The sequence below is a fragment of the Xiphophorus maculatus genome, chromosome 5, assembly GCF_002775205.1.
Source record: "Xiphophorus maculatus strain JP 163 A chromosome 5, X_maculatus-5.0-male, whole genome shotgun sequence".
In the NCBI taxonomy this organism is placed as follows: Eukaryota; Metazoa; Chordata; class Actinopteri; order Cyprinodontiformes; family Poeciliidae; genus Xiphophorus; species Xiphophorus maculatus.
Window position 1 is genome coordinate 7,604,004 of NC_036447.1, and position 19,785 is coordinate 7,623,788.

General features: G+C 37.8%; 2 protein-coding genes across 3 annotated transcripts; both read left to right on the plus strand.

The window, feature by feature from the left end:
* The first annotated feature begins 785 nt into the window (after window positions 1-785).
* Window positions 786-10,224, plus strand: LOC102233570 (N-acetyllactosaminide beta-1,3-N-acetylglucosaminyltransferase 2-like). 2 transcript variants are annotated; one of them, XM_005797473.3, is made up of 4 exons: window positions 786-863; window positions 2,573-2,694; window positions 7,010-7,132; window positions 7,953-10,224. In XM_005797473.3, exon 4 carries the CDS (start codon window positions 7,968-7,970, stop codon window positions 9,168-9,170), a length of 1,203 nt encoding a protein of 400 aa, XP_005797530.1. In that variant the 5' UTR covers window positions 786-863; window positions 2,573-2,694; window positions 7,010-7,132; window positions 7,953-7,967; the 3' UTR covers window positions 9,171-10,224. The 2 variants fall into 2 exon arrangements, with proteins under 2 accessions (XP_005797530.1, XP_023189320.1); XM_023333552.1 differs by lacking the exon at window positions 786-863 and adding an exon at window positions 2,159-2,553 and having other exon boundaries at window positions 2,629-2,694.
* Window positions 10,225-10,609: 385 nt separating this feature from the next.
* On the plus strand, window positions 10,610-19,479 carry LOC102226733. The gene is made up of 10 exons (XM_023333548.1): window positions 10,610-11,265; window positions 11,355-11,385; window positions 12,567-13,153; window positions 14,613-15,036; window positions 16,084-16,125; window positions 16,572-16,672; window positions 16,766-16,827; window positions 17,447-17,613; window positions 17,847-18,002; window positions 18,999-19,479. The coding sequence occupies exons 1-10, from the start codon at window positions 11,185-11,187 to the stop codon at window positions 19,361-19,363; spliced, it is 2,016 nt and encodes a 671-aa protein (XP_023189316.1). The 5' UTR covers window positions 10,610-11,184; the 3' UTR covers window positions 19,364-19,479.
* Window positions 19,480-19,785: the final 306 nt, after the last annotated feature.

A 19,785-nucleotide genomic window follows, 5' to 3' on the forward strand; every position in this document is an offset into this window, starting at 1 on the left:
GGGAGGTGTATCATTTCTTGGAGAAGAATCTGTGTTGCTGATAAGAACTGTGATGTTCTTCTGTTGTTTTTATATTATTGATCAGATAAAAGGCATAAAGATTATATACATTTAGGACCATGATGACATCAGTGAGTCCACCTGCTTTCTTATCAATTATTTATGAGTAGGAAAGAAAAACCTATAAACCTGCACAGTGTTTGTGTAACACTTCCTCTGTGACAGAACACCTGTTAAATCAACAGTTTAGTTTTTTTTTACCAGGATTGAATCTGAACGGTACTTTTAAGCTATTTACTACTGTACCTAACAGATGTTTTTTTTTTGTCAAATAAACACAGTTAGTACAGAATCATTTATTACCAGATTAAACAAGTGTAGTTAAACAAAGTTGTGTTTATTTTCAACATATTTCTCTGAAACGTTTTAGGATATAGGTCAGGTTACACCAGAGTAGATCACAGAACTGTACGTATGAATCATATCTGACAAGCAATAAACAGCTCCTGCAATAAAATCATAAGATTTTAAAAGCTAGGCTGTGTGAACTTTGTTCAGAGCACCCTATTGTTTTTACCAGTCATTATCCAACATCAGATTGATTTAGCAATAAATAAGAAATAGTTACATTTCTGGAAGTATATCTTATCTGAGCTTTTCTTTGACTTGAAAAACTTTGTGAGATTTAGGGATATTTGCTTTTTTCCCCCTGTGATTGCCCTTTATTAACCCTAATGATAGGGATAGGGTTGCGACATGTCCTCCCGCTTGTTGCTGATTGTGTTGAGGGTAAAGTCTGCTTTTGCCGTCTGTGTACGGTCTGACCCACTGAGGCCTGTGATGGTTTGATAAGATTTCCAGAGGTGAGTGCCTTCTTGATTTACACCTTTGCTGTGTTTTTACTTTAGACATTGAAATGAAATTTCATTCATTATCAAAGAACAAACTCTCGGTATTCGAAGCTTTAAATGTGTTGTAGACTGAAATCATGTATGTAACAGCAAAATGCAGTTTATGTGAGTATTTATTTTTTGAAAACATTTGGCTAACACTGCATATTGATTCATTCTAGCTTAAATAGACCCATATTCTATGAACTACTGACAACATGTCTCTGAAATTCCAAGCAAAGATTTAGTATTTATTTGCAGAAAATGAGAATATTGAAAAGGATGCAGTGCTTTCAGACCTCAAATAATGCAAAGAAAACAAGTTCATATTCATTTAGAAACAATAAAACTAATGTTATAATTCAGGAAGAGTTCAGAAATCAATTTCTGGTGGAATAATCAAGAGGTTTTCAATGGGGTTCAGTGCAGTGGGCTCTTACGTTTTTCCAGAGCTGTATATGTAGATGTTGTAAGTTTCACATTTGTCTCAGTCAAAGGTTGTGCTGGTGGCTAAATAAATACTTCTTTTTGAATTTCAAACTGTTTTAAAGACTCATTGAGTGTGGAATAATCCCCCTGAAGTTTGATCATTTGAAAGTATTGGAACTTTTGAACTAGATTTGATCAAATGCAGTTCAAATTATATAAAAACATATTGAAATAGCCCTTTAATTCATCACCAAATTCATAATTAATTCATCACTCAAAGTCAATTAATTCATCACTCAAAGTAGATCTGCTACTGAAAGTTGAACTGCTACTGAATCATTACTATCCAGTAACAGTTCAAAGTTATATTTTATTGCAGTGCTTGAGCATAAAACGTAATTAAACAATAGGAAGCTCAAATTGAACCTCAAAATTTTACTGCCTGCAGCAATGACAGTGTGCTATATGGTGTTCAGATATGCAATTGCTTTATTGGAAAATGTTCCTGTTGATCTTCATGTCTTTTTCATTGCAACTGAACCCTTTTTATTGTTTAAGTTCCTAATGATTTAAATGTTTTAGCAGAAACAAATTTGAGCCAAATTGATGGATGTTGCATATTTTTCTTAATACAAGAAAATCAATTATTTGAAACCCATAGTTGTCTTGCGATCGGAAGGTTGTAGGTTTGATTCCACATGTCAATGTGCCTCTGTGCAAATTGCCTACTGATCTGTATATAAATGCGTGCGTGGCTGCGACTGGGTGAATGTAGTGTAAAGCGCTTTGAGTGGTCAAAATGACTGGAAAAGCGCTATATAAGTTCAGTCCATTTCCATTTTTCCATAATGCCATTCAATCTGCTAACTAGATTGATGGAAGGATTTTATAGCAACATTTCTGTTGTGAAGAAAAAAATAATCTATAATCTATAGATAATCTTTGCAATAAATTGTAACAGAAATTAAGCACATTAAAATATGGAAACAATATGAATTGTTGCACAAAAAAAACTTGCAGATCTTGCATTGCTTAACTTAAAAACCTTTTGCCACACGACTGTTCTGCAGTTTAGCCCAGAGTCTCAAATAGTTTCAATCCGCCCCTGAAAAAAAATCCAGAGCACGTTGGAGCTTGAGAAAAACCGAACAAGGGAGGAGTCACGAGGCGCAAGACACAGGAAGGCAGGACGTAAATTCACAGACTACACTTACGGAGTGGCGGTAACAAAACTGTACGTTTGATTACGTTAGGTGACTGACATAGAGTTTATTATCCGATTTGGATTACTCACCATCTGGATCTACAGAACCACCGGCCGGTCCGGAGGTGGAATTGGGTCTGCGCCGAAGGAAGGCTAAGGAACCAACCACAGGTTGGTACCAAAACTAAACAATGCTTTTTATTTGTTCGGTTAGTTTACTATTTATAATGTTTAATATGTTTGTACATGAAGGTATTTAGAAACAAGGCCAAATATATATTTTTCCGTAACTCCAGTCGCGGATTTCAGCAAAAATCTATAACAAGTATTCATACCCTTTATATCTTTTTACAGTTTGTCACGTTGCAGCCGCAAAGTTTCATATATTCTATTACGAATTATTGTGAGAAACTGAAGGATAATCTGATAAGCTTGACGTGCGTATATCACCTTTTACTCCGATACCCTTAGATAAAATCCAGTGTAATCAGTTACCTTAAAAAGTCATTTAATTTTTAAACTGGTTCCACCAGTGTGTAATTTAACCTTAGCATAAGTCATCCTGTTCCTTGAATTTGTCAGAGAGTAAGCAAATACGAAGAACAAGGAACAAACTATAGGGAATAAGTTTAAAGGTTAGATTATAAATCCCAAACTCTGAGCTTCTCTCTGCCTGCTGTTCAATCCATCATCTGTAAATGTTAAAGACTCAGCTGCTAATCTACCAAAACATGACCTTTCACTTAACAAGTAACTTTGTAACTCTGGGAAAGATGTGAGAATCCACATCAGAGGCTGGAGAAGCAAAATAAATAAATAAATAAAAATCATTAGTTTTTCACTCCATGAATATGGCTTTTATGTAAGAGGTGAAAAAAACGAAACCATTGTTCAATAAAAAAAGCTTAAAATGTTCATCACTTTGAACACAGAGCTCTCTCAAGCATGGTGGTAACAAATGGAAAGGTTTAGATCAAAGCAGTCAGAGTCCAGACTAAATATAATTAACAATTTATGGGAATATTTGAAAGTTGATGTTCATAAACGGTTTCTATACAATCTGACAGAACTTAAGATGTTTTGCTAAGAATGGACAAATATTACAGTTTCTAAATGTACAAATCTGGTGAAAGTACACCTGAAAAGATAGTTCCACAAAGTATTGACACTGGAGGCATAAATACAACTGCATGCCACACTTTTCAGTAGGGGAAGCACCATTATAAAACTTGGGCTGATATCTGATATAAATATTGCTGTTTTGGCTGATAACTGATATTTATGTACATCACCTATGTAGATAAATATATTTTTATATTTTACTCCTCATTTGACACCTTGAAACAAACAACCACATCGCTAACTTCACCACTGCTTCTCTGCTTCTGTTAAACTCAGATGTTACTATCAGCCCAGTTTTATTCAGTGGACTGATGCCAATATGTTACAAAATGACTAATATGCGTCTCTACTTTTCAACTTTTTCTTGTAAAGCAAATGAAAATAATTTTTGGTTCTCTGTCATCTTTACAGTTATGCACTTAAATGTGTTTATTTATCACATACAGTCCCAGTAAATTAAAGCTTGTGACTATAATGTGACAAAATGTGAAAAATTAGAAGACTTGAAATCATTTTACAAAGTGCATTACGGAGTTAGAATCGTTTTTTTTTTTTTTTTTTAAACTGAGGATTAGAGGTACAGAATATATTGAATCATAATCATCATTGCAATACCACTGTGTGCAACTGTTGGGTGCAATATTTGCACTATTTAGTAAGATATTTTTAAGTGCCACACATACAAATCCTGCAGGCAGATAAAGTCTTTTTATCTGTTGAAAAGGCGACCTGCCCTCACTGCTGACACTTGTGTTTGTTGGCTTAGATGCTACAACTCACAAACAGTGATGTGGTCATTGTGAGTCACAAAAACGTAGATTAATATTATACCAGTAAGAGGTATAATGTTGCAATTATACTATTTACTGGTATTATGCAGCCCTACTGAGGAACTACTGGCCTATAACTCGTTTTGTGACATGTTGACACAAAGGTAAGCCATTTACTGGAGCTACAGGCTTAGCAAAATAATAAAATTAATAATAATATCAATCAATCTTTATTTCAGACACAAAAGAGGTCCATAGTAAAACAAAAAGAAAAGAAAAAACAAAAAAGAAACATGACAGTCACTGAGCCACAAATAAATGATGACGCCAATGTTTCCACAATCTTGAGAAAAATCTCGCTGTACTAAAAACAGGGTTTACTAAAATTGCTATTATATTATTGTATGACACGGGTAATCTACACATACATTTATACATGAGATTCCTGAGCGCAGCTGCACATGTGGGAACAGCGTTATGTGCAAACATGTGGCTGGCACTGCTCCATCTAGGCACTTTGAGTAGGAGCCTCAGGCCATCATTGTATGCCACATAAAGTTTGTGCAGGCTACTTTTTTTATATCTTCGCCATAGATGGGCTGTGTAAAATGAAGTACAAAAAACTTTAAAAAGAGCTACCTTCACAGAGGATGAACACATACCAAACTTTCTGATCAAAATATTAGCCTGTGCATACATCATGCAATACTGCCTACTAATGTCACGATCATCAGATAGGTCATCAGTTATGTAATGTCCCAGATATTTAATTTCATTACATATATTGAGGACAATGCCAGATAAAGAGAAGTCAGGGGTTATCAGATGCTTATCTGCTCTACTTCTAACAATCATGACATTGCTTTTCTTAGCGTTATATTTGACATCAAAATCACATCCATATTGGGAGCAGACCCTTAGTAATTGTTGAAGGCCAGCACTATATGGGCATAAGATTACCAAATCATCCGCATACATTATGTGATTGATTGTGCGGTCACCAACTACACAGCCTGTTTTACAACAATTCAGGCGCTTTGATAGTTCATCCATATAGATGTTAAAAAGGTAAGGGGACAATATACTTCCCTGCCTTACTCCGTTACCAACATTAAACGAGTCAGACAATGAGTTACCCCATTTGACATACATTAGTTGATGACCATACCAATAGACCATTATTCTAATTAGATATTTGGGTACACCTCTGCTTTCTAACTTGCAGAACAATTTTTGATGATTCACGCGATCAAATGCTTTAGAAGCATCAATAAAACACATAAATACTGTGGTGTTGCGCAAATTATACAACTCTAAAATCTCCTGTAGCACAAAAATACACATGTCTGTACCATGTTTGGGTTTAAAACCGAATTGATTATCAGAGGTCAAAAGAAACTCTTCCAGCCTATTTAGAAGGACTCTTTCAAAAACCTTCGACAAACTACTATGGGTCGGTAATTCTCCAAGGAGCTAATCTTACCCGCTTTGTCTTTAATAATGGGTCCCAGAATGACAGATAACATTGATTTAGGTAGCAGACCATGTACTAGACAGCCAGTGAAACACATAGAGTAATTGTTCTATTGAAAACACATATCCACCAGATAAATGAACAGATAAATACAAAACAAAAGGATCGGCCCAAAAATGACTTAATTAAGGAGAGGATTTCCTCCTCACACAGGTAATGTGTTGCCTGAGATAATGCAAATAAGTAATGTTTTAATAAATAACCCTAAACAAATTACAAAACAATAGCTCCCAATGAGCAGCTGACAGCAGTTAGAGGCAGTTAACATTTGTAAAATTAAACATAGCTAAAATGGACAACCTTAATAATGATAACAGTTAAAGGCGTAAACAAAACATAGCAAAATTACTCATGAAATACTGAATGTTATTAAATTTGCCGAAAGTATATGTTAAAATATAACATTTGTAAAGAAAGCTCAGATCTGATAACAGTTACAGACGGCAACAGAAAAGGGGGGGAGGAGCTGTCATTTACCCGTTACTATGGTAACCAGCAGAACTTAAAACACCAATAAATGTCTGAAGAAACAACCTGTTGACTAAACAAAATAAATTTAAAGAATAAATAAACAAATTTTGACAATATTTCACATCTACAATATTGTTAACTAAAACCCTGTTACACTTAGACGTAACTCAGAAGATTTCCGAAAGTTGAAGATTTTTGACCCTGGAGCTTTTTCTAGAACATTTCTGAGATTAAATCTTAAAAGATTTTATTTTCTTTCGACAATGGCCTTAATACGCCGTTGTAATTTCCTCATGTGGTTTATGACTAGACCACACCACGAAACTTTCTAAAGGTAGTTTTGTGTCTGTATCTTTTTGCACTGAGTGGCATATTAACAAAATAATTAACCCATTTAACATCAACATTTATGTTGTTTGAATATCAGCCCAACACGTCGAAGATGATGGCACATTTTGCTGGGTGTATTTAATAATAAATCACATTTAACTTTGAATAAACATTTACTAGGTCTACTGAGGATAATATGTGTGATGAATGATCACATTCACTTTAACAAAAACATTTCTTACTGCTTTATTGTTTACAGTTTGAATTCCTGATGGCTGCAGAAAAAACAGAAACAAGCTTCTCCTCGCTGCAGAGCATTCATGTGAAACCGGGGGTAATGTGATTGACACCCACAACCAGCAAGCTGTCAGCCTATTCAGAGGTATGCAACAAGTTGGGCTACTCTTTGGTACAATACTTGCTCGGGGCACAGTCTGTACTGTAAGAAAATGTGTTTCTCTGAAGAAAAAGCACATCTATTATCTTGCAAAATTTATACTTTGTAACTTTTCCACATTTTATCATGTTACTGTTATCAAACTTCAATGTGTTTGTTGGGACTATTTGTTATTGCCCAACACCCTGCTTAATTGTGACAAGTGATGAATTACTCTCTTGTGTAAATGTTTTACACTTTATTTGAATTGCACAGTTATGTAATAAAGTTCTAATATTTTACAAACTTTGTACTTATTACCTAAGATGGAGTAGCTTTCAACAAACAAGCAATTTCCTCTTGGGGATCAATAAAGTATATTCTATTCTATTCTAATATTAATCCCAGCCATGTGGCCCCTTGCGTGTGCAGTCTAAGCCCACTGAGCCACTGCTGTCTGTAAAATGGTGTCATGTGCATGGCTGAATTGGAAACGTATGATTCCTGCTTGCCTGTCGTTGTTACGGAGAAAGTGGGAGGGATTAGAGAAGGGATGAGGAAAAATTGTTCCTGGGGAATTAAGAGGGAAAATGTGGCCTTGTATTCTGCAAGTTTAAGCTCTAAAACCAAACTTTGGAGGATCAAACTTCCTGTTGACCTTCTTGTTACATATTTCTCCCAATCCTTTCAAAGTGGGCTATTATGTTTCTGCATATTCCTATTCATTCTGCCTTTACTGTGAGTCTTGACATGGCACTCCAGTTCTTCTGGTTTTTCATTTATTTGCTGTTGTTTTAATTTATTAATATATTGTCTTTTTTTCTAGATTCACGGTGCACACATGCCATTGGGCCGGAAGAAAGGAAAGGCCCTTTGCATGTTGATGATGATCAACATCTTGATCTGTGTTCTGGTGGGCGTTTCGTGGAAACTTGGGCATAAAGGCGATCCGAAGGGGATTCGGATTCCATCCAAGAGGTTCTGGGGCCGAATGTTAATGAGCAAATCCTTCTGGAACAAGGAACAGCAGCGCTTGGACGTGATTAACAACCCGCTTATAAACTCTGAACTCTTTGGAGGCTCCTTCATTGCTCTGCCGGATTGGCTTAATGATACCGGACCTCTTGACCCATGTGAAGCGGATTACCGGGTCGCAAGGCAGGTTTTGGACTACAACATTCTACCAAAGCGGTTCCAGGACTTTCTTTTACACATGCGCTGTAGGATGTATCCGATGCTGATAAACCAGCCCCACGTCTGCGATGAAAAACCCTTCCTTCTGCTGGTGGTCAAGTCACTGATGCCGCATTTCGACCGGCGCCAGGCCATTCGCCAGACATGGGGACACGCTGGCTTCTTAGCCAATCGGAGTGTGGTGACAGTGTTCCTGCTTGGCAGAACTTCATCTGTGGACAACTTCCCCGACCTGCAGGAGATGCTAAACCATGAGGCAAAGCTTCACAAAGACCTGCTGCAGTGGGACTACAGGGACACATTCTTCAACCTCACCCTTAAAGAAGTCCTTTTTCTAGAGTGGTTCAGCACGCACTGTCCTCACGCTCAGTATATTCTCAAGGGTGACGACGACGTCTTTGTTAACACCTTACAAATCATTGACTTCCTGGGAGGCTTGTCTGAGGGCAAAGGCAAAGATTTGTTCATAGGTGATGTTATCAAGAATGCAGGTCCCCACAGAAACAGAAAACTGAAGTATTTTATCCCTGAGAGTGTATTTGTGGGGCAGTACCCACCCTACGCTGGCGGTGGAGGCTACCTGCTCTCTGGGGATTTAGCAATACGTCTTTCCAACATTTCTCAGGAGGTGGTCTTGTATCCCATTGATGATGTCTACACTGGGATGTGTCTGGAGAAGCTGGGCCTGGTGCCTAAAAAGCACCCAGGATTTAGGACGTTTGACATTGAAGAGAAGTACAGGGACAACCCATGCATCTACAGAAGCCTGATGCTGGTTCACAGTCGAACACCACAGGAGATGCTGGAGATCTGGCCGTGGGTTACTCACCCTGAGCTGAGCTGCCAGTGACCTGTTTCAACTGGTTTTAAAGTTGTCAGATAATCTGCTTCATTTTATTGAGTATTTTAAATATGTTTTTACATATTTGTTAAAATGGTCACTATGCACTGAAATTATGAGATAATCTGAGAAAAAATGTTTCCTTCTCCCAGTGCTCCCAGTTCTTGATGCACAAATACACAGCTCCATCAGAAATAACCAATCACAGCCAGGAGGAGGGTCTTACTGCTGTCAATCATCCTCATATATGAGCTGCACTCACTCTCCCCCTTTCTCTCTGCTACCACAAAGGAGCATAATTGGTTATGCTAACTATGCTAATTAGCATAGCCAAGCAGTTTTTCTGTAACTGTAAGTTATTTCTCCAATATTAGCACACTTAACAGAACGTACATGAGGATGATTGACAGCGCTAAGATACTCCTCCTGGCTCTGATTGGTTGTTTTTGACCAGAAACTGTGCTGATGGTGATTTTAGCTTAGAGAAGAGATGGAAGAAATTGATCTTTTCACAGACTATCCGTTATGCTGTACTGTCACGACAGCTTTAACAAATATGTAAAAAAGCATATTTTTGCAAAAGATACAAAATGCAGCTTTAAAGTAATTATACTATTTTATTGATTTAAATAGGTGTATTTCATTAAAGTACAAGAATTAAAATGTTACCGTGTGAATTATTGGTTTTGTAATGAACTGGAGGAGGTGACTGAGGAGGATGAGGTCTGAGAACATCGCTAAGAATTTCCTATCAGTTGATATAGATAATTATTGATTATTGTTTTGTTTTAAATATCTGAAATACTGCCAAACTGGTGGCATGACCCTGATACTGCAGCTGTGCAAGTTACTCAACAGGTTGTTGCTAGGTAACCAAAGAGTGAATGAGTTAGTTGATACCATCAACCTTGGTCAGCTCAGCTAAAGCATTTACTCTGCTTACATCCCCCAGAATACCATGTGGTTCAGTTGAATTATTATACGGTCTGTCTATTGATATTGATCACAGGTTTATTGTTGTTGATTTATTTCCCGGCCCTAACGAGGCCTAAATAAAACACAACCAAAAACAGTAGATAAACAGAAATAAAAGCCACTTAATCAAAACCATAAATGAAATGGATTATGAAGTCTCTGTAAGCAAAACGGCCCTTCAAAAAATATTAATAATCATAAAGGACATAATCAAGCTCACTTTAATTATCATGTGGTTAATTGATTACCTGCTTATTGCAACAGGCTTGATAAATAGGCCTATCATGAAAACAAACACTGCTGCATAATACACTGTCCCAATAATTATTGCGATAAATGATAATATCGTTTGTAAAGTAATATAATGATAAAGGCCTAATGCAAGTTTGTTCTCTTAGAGACTAATAAACTTTAATTTTGTAAGGAACATGTAACACTGGAACTGGATAATATTTCAAATAATCAAAATAAAACATCACTCAACCAAAAACAATAAATAAAATTGAAATAACACACAACCGTAACTATAAATAAAATGAATTATGATGTCTCTGTAAGCAAAATTGCCATTGAAAAACTATTATTAATTGCAGTGGAAATTATTGAGATCATTATAATTTATTATGTGATTCGCTTTTTGCGACAGTCTTGGCTGTAAATGGTATTTTTATTGAATATTGTTGTTTTTGAATTCCTAAAAACTTTAATTAAAAAAAAGACAATTATTTAATTGTTGTATTTTACTTGTTTAAACAAGTAATTCGACTAAAAACCTCAGGAGTACACGTGTAAAATTCCTAACTTACTAGTTGTGGAGTAAAGACGTCCATCTATCACCGGATCAAATTTGCAATACTACAGCGACATCTGCTGGACGGAATAATCCCAGCAGCCGGTAAAAGGAAATTCAATTATCTAGTTGATGAGGTTCACCTGCGCGGACAGGAAAGGAAAAGGAGTTTGACTGAAACGGAGAAGTTTTCTTTGACTTGGTTATTTTTTTTCTTACTCGAATATAAAGTTGAACAGTAAAGGTAAAGGTAGTAAAATGCCTAAAAGGAACAGCTTGAACTTTCCAAGCAGGCTGCTGGTGTTCCTGTTGACATTTGGGAAACTTTGTGAAGCACAGGTTTGTTAAGGAGACATTCCTCCGAAAGCGGCTGGTTCTGGTGTAACTCTTCGTGTTACTGTATTTACACGACTGTCTGTTCTCCGCAGGGGAACACAGGAGGAGTCAACAGGCTTCCAGGTGAGAAAATCAAGTTCTTGAACAGTTAGCATTTAGTAATTAACTTATGCAGTAAAAAATAATGTGCATAATTATCTGGTGTAAAAATACAGCTTTTTTTTAAAAAAAAAAAAAATACAGTAAAGTTTCTGTTTTATTTAAAGCGGGGTTTACAGTTTTATTGTTGTAAAAATCCATTCAGACTTTTTATTTTTTTTTATAACTGATGGCATGTGGCATAAATCTGGTAATGTGTACGTACATCAAAAAGTAAAAATCAAAACTTTTTTTTACAAAAAGTAAAAAAGTAAAATCTGAATTCTCAAAGATTTGCGCAATAAATTCGGTGTCACGTGACGTTTGATGAGGGCAATATGTCTGAACAAGCGCATTATATGACCCATAGGACATTAAATTCATACCAACTAACAGAATCTTAGGCTCCTGAAAATATTTTTTTGTTTTATTTTTAGCTAAATTTTAAAAAATGTGAAATTACGTCTACTACAGTAGGCTGTGATGTCTTGGTTGCTTTCCATCTTAACAAAGACTTATTTATCTCAAACCATAGATCTGGTGTAAGCCTGTTGCAATTAATCTATTAATTGCATAATGAAGTGAAAGGAGCTTGATGATTTTCATTCTGATGATTACTATTTTTTGAAGGGCAATTTTGTTTAGAGACATAATCCATTTTATTTATGGTTTTGTGTAGTTTTTATTTCCATTTTAGTTATTTTGGCTGTCATGATAGTTAAAATATCTCCCAGTTCCAGTGTTCAGTGTTCTTTACAAAATTGTAGTTTATTGGTCTTTGAGAAAGGAAGTTTTGGTATTATCAAAATTATCACTTTACTAAATAATGGCAAAGTAATTTTTTCCCAAAAGTGATTTATTTTTCTTTTCTTTCTTTGGTAAAAAAAAAAAAAAGTTGGTGATTTATTTTAAAATTTATTTTTTGCCTAAATTATTTTCTGTCAAAAGATTTATTTAGTTTTTTGCTAAATGCACTTTTGGTGACAATTATTGAATAAAACGGTCTCAAAACAACAATGTCATTGCATTTTATCATCCAGTAACAGACCTACATATGTGACAATAATATGTATTGTCACATATAAATATTATGTAAAATGTTACAAAAGCAAGAACATTTTGTAAGGCTCTGAGCGTTAATGCATGGTTGGTTTTCTCTTCTTCAGATGGCCCTAAAGGGGACAGCGGTGCTTTCTTTGCCCTGCGGAGTTGCCACCAGCTGTTGAACAGCGACAGCGGCGAGTTTTTCTCCCCAGACTATTTGTGCTCCAACCCTCCTCTGTGGTGCAACTGGACCATTCAGGTGGATCCTGGGAAGAGGATTCATCTCCGCCTGGAGGACTTGACCCTTGAAGAGGCCTGCTCACTGAAACAGGACCAGATCCATGTGGATGAGCCTGGCGCCCAGTCAGGGGGCCACAAGGTGCTGCAGAAGTGCTGGCAGGAAGCCAAGTACACGTCGTCCTCCAACACTCTGTATGTGGTGCTCCTGATCGGCGGCTGGCCTGACCCTCCTTACCGAGGTTTTTATGGCCACTACCAAGCATTTGGACCACCGGTGGTTTACAGCCCACAGGAAGGTTCAACAGGAAGAAGCAAGGAGTCGGAACGTTCTCCTGGACTGAGTGAATTTGAGCCATTAGTGAACAATGTGGAGCTGGAAAACGATGATCTGGCGTATGACTATTATGATCAGCAGTTAGCGACGTCTGGGCTGCCCTGGGTGCCGCTGGGTGGAGACAGAGGTGCAGAGGTGAGTGTTCTCTCACACATCCATGCGTTTTCACACAAATTCAATGGAAAAGCAATGAAACATGTTAGCATTATGTCAATAGTGACATTGTAAGATGTATCTCGCACTTTTATGTCAAGTTGTATAGAATATTTAAGCAACAAAACAGTTCAAAGTACTTTTATTTCACAAAAATCTAACATAGTAAAGTATGAAACAAGCAATAAACATTATGTTCAGTCAAATGCCATCATCAAGCAAATATGTTAATTAATGTTCCAGTTATTAATCAAAAGCAACTCTAAGCGGCTGGGTTTTAGTTTAGACTTAAAGGAGCTCAGTGATTCAGCTGTTTTGCAGTTTTCTTTTAGTTTATTCCAGATTTGTGGTGCATAGAAGCTGAATGGAGCTTCTCCATGTTTGGTTCTGGAGATGCAGAGCAGAACCAGAAAACCTGAGAGATCTGGAGGGTTGATGAAATGTATCGTGGTGCTGAGCCATTCAGTGATTTATAAACTAACAGCAGAATTTTAAAGTCTATTCTCTGAGCCACAGGGAGCCAGGGTAGGGACTCTAGAACTGGGTGATGTGCTCTAACTTCCTGGTTTTAGTCAGAATGCCAGCTGCAGCCTTCTGGATCGACTGAATCTGTTTGATAATTTTTTTAGTTTTTTAGGCAGACACAGTTGCAATAGTCAATGCGACTACAGATAAACACATGGATGAGTTTTTCTAGATCTTGCTGAGACTTTAGTCCTTTAATTTTAGAAATATTCTTCAGGTGATAGACGGACGATTTTTGTAACTGAGACCCAAATGGAAGTATATTGCAGCTTTCAGGCCGATCGCTGATTACAAGTTTCTAAGAAGTCTGACCTGCCGATTCTGATTTTGTCAGAACTGTTGCTAAATGTAGCAAGAAAGTTGGTGAAAGTGAGGTGACTATTGATAATTGCAAACATGCAGACATGACCTTGTGGGCCGACCTGTCACTCAAACTTCTCACAAAAACGCAAAAGAGGACAGTGGCTGATTTTTAGACCTTGGCCGAGGTAGATAAGATTGATGGATGAGATCAGCTTCATGTGTAAGAATCGGCCGATCAAAAATCTCCCAAAGTCATGGAAATCGGGGCCAAATTATTGGTGCTCCTCTAGCAAAAAGTTAATTAAATGTATTGTTTTCCATCCTAATTTGTTGTAGTCAATAACTGAGGAGCATTAATATTCTTGCAAGCCGTTTTTTTAAAAAAAAGTCCCACAGTTGAAGTCACAAATAAAATAATTTTGATAAGCTCAGACCTCTATATTTAAATATTGTAGACTTTTGCTAAAGTCTACAACATTATACGCTGTAAAGCTGTAAGAAGAGAAGCCAGAACTACTGGAATAAAAATGTTTTTGGTTGTTTTGAATTTATGCTATCTTTACACTTTAAAGATAGTATAAATCTTTAAAGCTGAAATTTTATCCGCTCTCAGGCAGTTAAAAACCTCTATCCATCACTGAAGAACCACTCCCATGTCTACCAGTCTGTGGCTGCACCCACGGCACCGACGTCCACGCAGAGGATGTTCCGGTCAGGAAGAGGAGCCACTCGCAGCCTTTCCAGCCAGGCCGACTCGGCCGGTCGCTCTGTAATCCCGCCAGCACAGCAGCGTGATGAACTCAAACCTGGCAACAACACTCCAATAGCAAGAAAAGGGAAAACGGTGGACACTGTGTCTGCAGATGAGAGCAACCTGAATGGTCAGGTCTCTCCTGATGGTTTGGAAGAAGTTGCAGACGACAGACTGCGGATCAGTCAGGCGTCAGACCAGCAACCATCTTCTTCTGATGGCACAGAAACCCAGAAAACGGACCACAAGCATCACCACCCTAAAATGGTGGAACCCAAAGGGAACTGTGAGTGGATTAGTCTGTCTGGATTCTGCAGATCTTTGGTTTACACTTGCTTGTTCACTTATGACGTTGATGTATGGTTATTTGTCTAAATAATTTTAATTTCTCTTTCAATAGAACCGAAAAGGTCCTAAAGCAGTTCTAAACCCTGAAATCAAATTGATTATAAAGGATTTTAGCTGGACTATTATTTCCTTAAATCTTCCAGGTTTTTGTATTTGATATAAGAATAGAAATGGCTTTTATTGTATAGCAGTATCAGATATATAAGTTCACACCACAGGGCTTCACACCAAATAAAATGTTGTACTCAGTCCATGGGATGTGCAACTAAGTAGGATGCATTTTTCTCAAATAAATTGCACATGTTTTGAACTTTAAAAAACATAACAGACTACTTACAGTACAGTGTATTAATAGCACAGAATCAAAAGTAAAAACGGGTCTGTTGTGACATTTCAGCGTTATACCCCATTTTAAATGTCAAAGTTTTGCCAAGGCAGTCTCTCTGAGTAGCTTGCTAGCTTCCACTACACAGAGGAGTTATTTGCCATTTTAAAAAAATCTATTTCTGATGATTTCTCTGAACCTGACTTCAGATAATCCAAACTCCCCTTTCATGACCTTCGCCACTCCTGCTGTCGACAAAGTACAGCAGTAATTGTTGCTCAAACTACATTTTAGATGAGCTACCCTGGAGATTTGTGGTGTTGAGTGAATTCTTAACCATAGAAACTGCTTTTACTTGTTTAATTTATCTCTGTACTTTTTCCACCATTGCACACAAAACAAAAAGATTTGGACTTTAAAACAAAAACCAAGAATCCATAATATGTCCTCGAAAGCTCCTGGCTTCATTTTTTTACTTGACTACTTTCAGGAGTTACTTCTGAGTACAGAGGTGGAGAGAGCTGGGATTTAAACATAGACAAAGCATCCTAATGTCAATGTAACTATAAGGTTTGGAGATCTTAAGTTACAGTACAAAAGAACGGACTGTATGTTTAGTGCTTTAATCTGACGATGTGTTTTCTTCTGTGCGACTCACAGCGAACATGAAAAATAAATCGGAGGGTCCACATCTGCCTGGTGGTGAGTAGAACTTAAAGTAAAAAATAGCAGATTAAAAATTTGTTCTTCACAAATAATTTTGTAGGATCCTACGACAGCATATTAGAACCATTGTCAAATTAAAGAAAAAGAAAAAAGTTAATTGTAAATTTCTGCCCAAAAACCCTGAAATTTTTAGATTAATCTCAGAAATTTTCTAAAAAAAAAACTTAGAAATGTGAGTTTCTAAAGTCTACATTTTAAACTTTTTAAAGTAAAAAATTTTTTCTAGAAAATTTCTGAGATTAATCTCAAAATCTTTTCTATGTGCTATTACTCTAATGCCCTTCTGTAGGATTCTGCTGCGTTCTAAATAAAAGCAGCTTCTCAGATGTGTTTTGGGGTAGTTTGACATCTATTTGGGGGTAGTTTGACATCTATTTGGGGGTAGTTTGACATCGGTTGCAGTGTTTTGGGTCTCTTGACAGATCACCTGTTTGAAGTGGCTGTTGAGGTGAATTTCAGTCATGATTTGGAGGATTCCTGGGACAATCTGGCTCAGCTGCTGCTGCTGTCAGTAAAGACTTTGGTATGTTGTTTCAAAAGAGAAAAGTTTATGATCTAAACACAAGAGATGGGATTTGAAATGATATGAAAGAAGCTCCCTTTTGTGTTTCTGTAGATCAGCAAACAGCTGGAAGCTCTTCACACACGACTTTCCCTCTCGTCAAAAAGAATTAAGAGGTTTGTTCACAACGGTTGGTTTGGCTACGTTCACACATCATGTTTTGATGCTCAATTGTGATTTTATTTTTGTCTTTTTGCTGAAATCCATTTCTATTTATCTTTTATTTTCTTGTGGTATTCATAATTGATGAACTAATTAAACCCGACTGCAATCTGACTTTCTTGCCAACGGTTTACAACACCAAAGCTACTATTAACGTCCATAAACAGCGTACTGTTTATGGAAGTTTATAGATAGATTTTAAAGCTTAGTTAACAATGGGAGCCGTCTTTCTGGTGCAGTATTATGCATTATGATTCGTGTTTTACATCAATGACATAAAAGCCTGTTAAAATACGACACGACTGTTCAGACTGCAGACACGTTGAAAACAATTGGATGTGTATTTGATTTTTGGGGTGAAAAAAAATCACCCCCTGGAATCGGGGTGGTCAGACTGTGGTGAAAAAGTTGGAAAGTAGGTCACAGGGGGGCAAAAAAAGCTGATTTGAGTTGCAACTGCCTGCTGTGTGAATGTAGCTTAAGATGTTGAGTTTCTTTTTGGAGACAGAAAATCTAAAGTCCAGTGAAATAGAGTAGTTTGTGAAAACTGTTTCATGGTGATCCTGTGTGCAGGCTGAATGCAGGAGCACTCTACATCCTTTGGCTGCAGATCGGTCATGGGCCTGGAGGCGTGCAGATCCACAGGGCCGTCCACTCAGCCATGCAGGGGCTCCTCGCCACAGGCGTCAACCTGAGAGTCAACCACAGGAGTGCCGTCATCATGTCTGTGTCCACGGCAGGTATCACATCTGGGTTTCATTGAATCTCTGACATGGACTGGGTTTAGATGAGATGCTAAGAAGATGCTGAACAGCTCAAAAATAAATATCAGGTTACTGACTAACTTTCCACTAAAGTTTCTGAAAACTGCCGAATCTTTTTGTAGTAAAAGAGCTTAATGCAGGAAAGGTTGAAAATTGAGATTTTGGAGTTATTTGTGTAATCAGTAGCCAGCTGTGTGCGTTTCTTTCAGATGTGAATGAATGTGGGACCCAGCTGGTTCTGTGTGACGCTAATGCAGACTGTGTGAACCACTTTGGTACATACGCCTGCCGCTGCAGAGCAGGCTTTAGGGATGAGTCCCATCTGGGATCCGGGGGAACCACCTGCATGGAAGTGCAGCCAGCAGGTACGGTTGCTCTGACCGACTGCACAGCCTCGTTTAAAGTTTTTAAACCACAACTGCAGTTTTGATCAATTTACATGATTGGAGCAATCATTAATTTCACCACAAGGAAACCCAAGCTATTATTCTGGCTTTGGATCAAAGGGCCTTCCTGATGAAGGGATTTTGCTGCTATCAGAGATTGCATCAAAACTTCATCATGAACTTGAAGTAGAAAAACAACAAACAAATTTTATGTCCAGAATTGTTGTTCCATTAACTTATTGATAGTTTATTTTGTCTTTATCAAATACTGAAACATTGAAAGGGGCAGCATTATGTTTTCTAGCCACTTATGCCATTTTATATTACAATCAAATAACCGTCACCTTCAATTGTTAGAAAAATGCTGTAAATATGACTTTAGATAATGTGACCTCATAATTTAGCGCCTTGAAATAGAGCCTGTCTCTTTAAGAAACTACTGTTCTTTCTGAAACTCCACCTTCAGGAAGTTGTCACAACATCCCTCCTCTATTAACCTTTTAACAATGTTTTTGCCAGCGTTGCACTGAGAAGTATCTGGTATAAAGAGTTTAGCAGATGCACAGTTCCAGGTGTTTGCTAAATGCTGCTGGCTAGTCTGAAGGAGCTGAGTGGGAGAGACACTGGGGAAGCTTGCTAGTTTGGAAACTGCAGCTCTGAGGAGGAGTTGTGTCTTGAAGGCGGGGCTAGTTCCACCTTGGCATTTTGAACAGCTGAATGGTTGCCATGGAGATTAAAGGATTTCTCAAACATGCATGAAAGAATCAATTCAACACTTCAGGTATGTTTTTAATGAGGGAATAACATGACATGACGTGAAGTTAAAGATTTTTACATAATCCTGCCCCTTTAAGTTTATGAAAACATAAGTCTTTAAACCAACCATTAAGCCAGACATGAAACATTTCTCCTTAATTGTAGATAGATTTACCATAAACATTTCTGGATATCAGCTGTTGATTTATCCGCCTGCAGGTTGCGGATCCAACCTGTCCTCGGAGACTAAAGGGGTCTACATCCTGTTCTTCCTGCTCAGCTCCCTTATCCTGACGCTGCTGGTGGTGTCCGGCACGCTCTATCACCGCCATCACCGCGGAGGCTTTGTAGTCCGCTGCCCTTCCCCACCCGACCCAAACAACAACCATCTCCAGCCTGACGATAGTTACTCCACTCCCACTGACTGTGACCTCCCACCTCCGCCTCCGCCTGCAAGAGGAGGCAGAGAGAGCTGGGCTCCAGGGAAGGAGCGCTGCCCCCCTGTGGATCTGCCTCTGCTGCGCTTCAGCTCTCTGCTGCCTGCAGACGGCTACATCGATACACAGGAGAGCGGAAAGTTGTAATCCATAACCAAGTTTATCTGTATTCCTTAAGACGCCCTTTTGTTTTTTCTTTTTTCTAAATAATACTCTTTTCCACTGTATGCAACCTGCTCAATTAAAATCACAACAAAACACAATTTCTCTGTTGTTTTATCCGCTAATATACCTGAAGTAAATGTGCAGCCAAAACTGCATGTTGTCTAGGCGGCATTTTGAGTAACTGATGCTGCCTGCTTAAAGCTTCCTACCTGGTACCACAGCATGCAGACAGTCAAGTCCAGTTTTCTAAGCTGGCTCACCTGGAGAAAACCACTAATACAGGCTTACAGCAGCTAATCCAAAGCAGTGAAGAATCACCTCTCGCCTTATTGTAAGATCCCCAGGAAGTCTGCTACAACCTACGATGGAGTAGTAGGGCCAGGCTAGAAACGAATAAAAAAAAA

Bases quoted from the DNA above. Each gene is read 5' to 3' on its own strand.
- LOC102226733 (XM_023333548.1), top strand. From the start codon at position 11,185: ATGCCTAAAAGGAACAGCTTGAACTTTCCAAGCAGGCTGCTGGTGTTC. The intron at 11,266-11,354 runs GTTTGTTAAGGA...TGTTCTCCGCAG, and splicing joins GGAAACTTTGTGAAGCACAG to GGGAACACAGGAGGAGTCAA. The intron at 11,386-12,566 runs GTGAGAAAATCA...TCTCTTCTTCAG, and splicing joins AGGAGTCAACAGGCTTCCAG to ATGGCCCTAAAGGGGACAGC.
- LOC102233570 (XM_005797473.3), top strand. From the start codon at position 7,968: ATGCCATTGGGCCGGAAGAAAGGAAAGGCCCTTTGCATGTTGATGATG.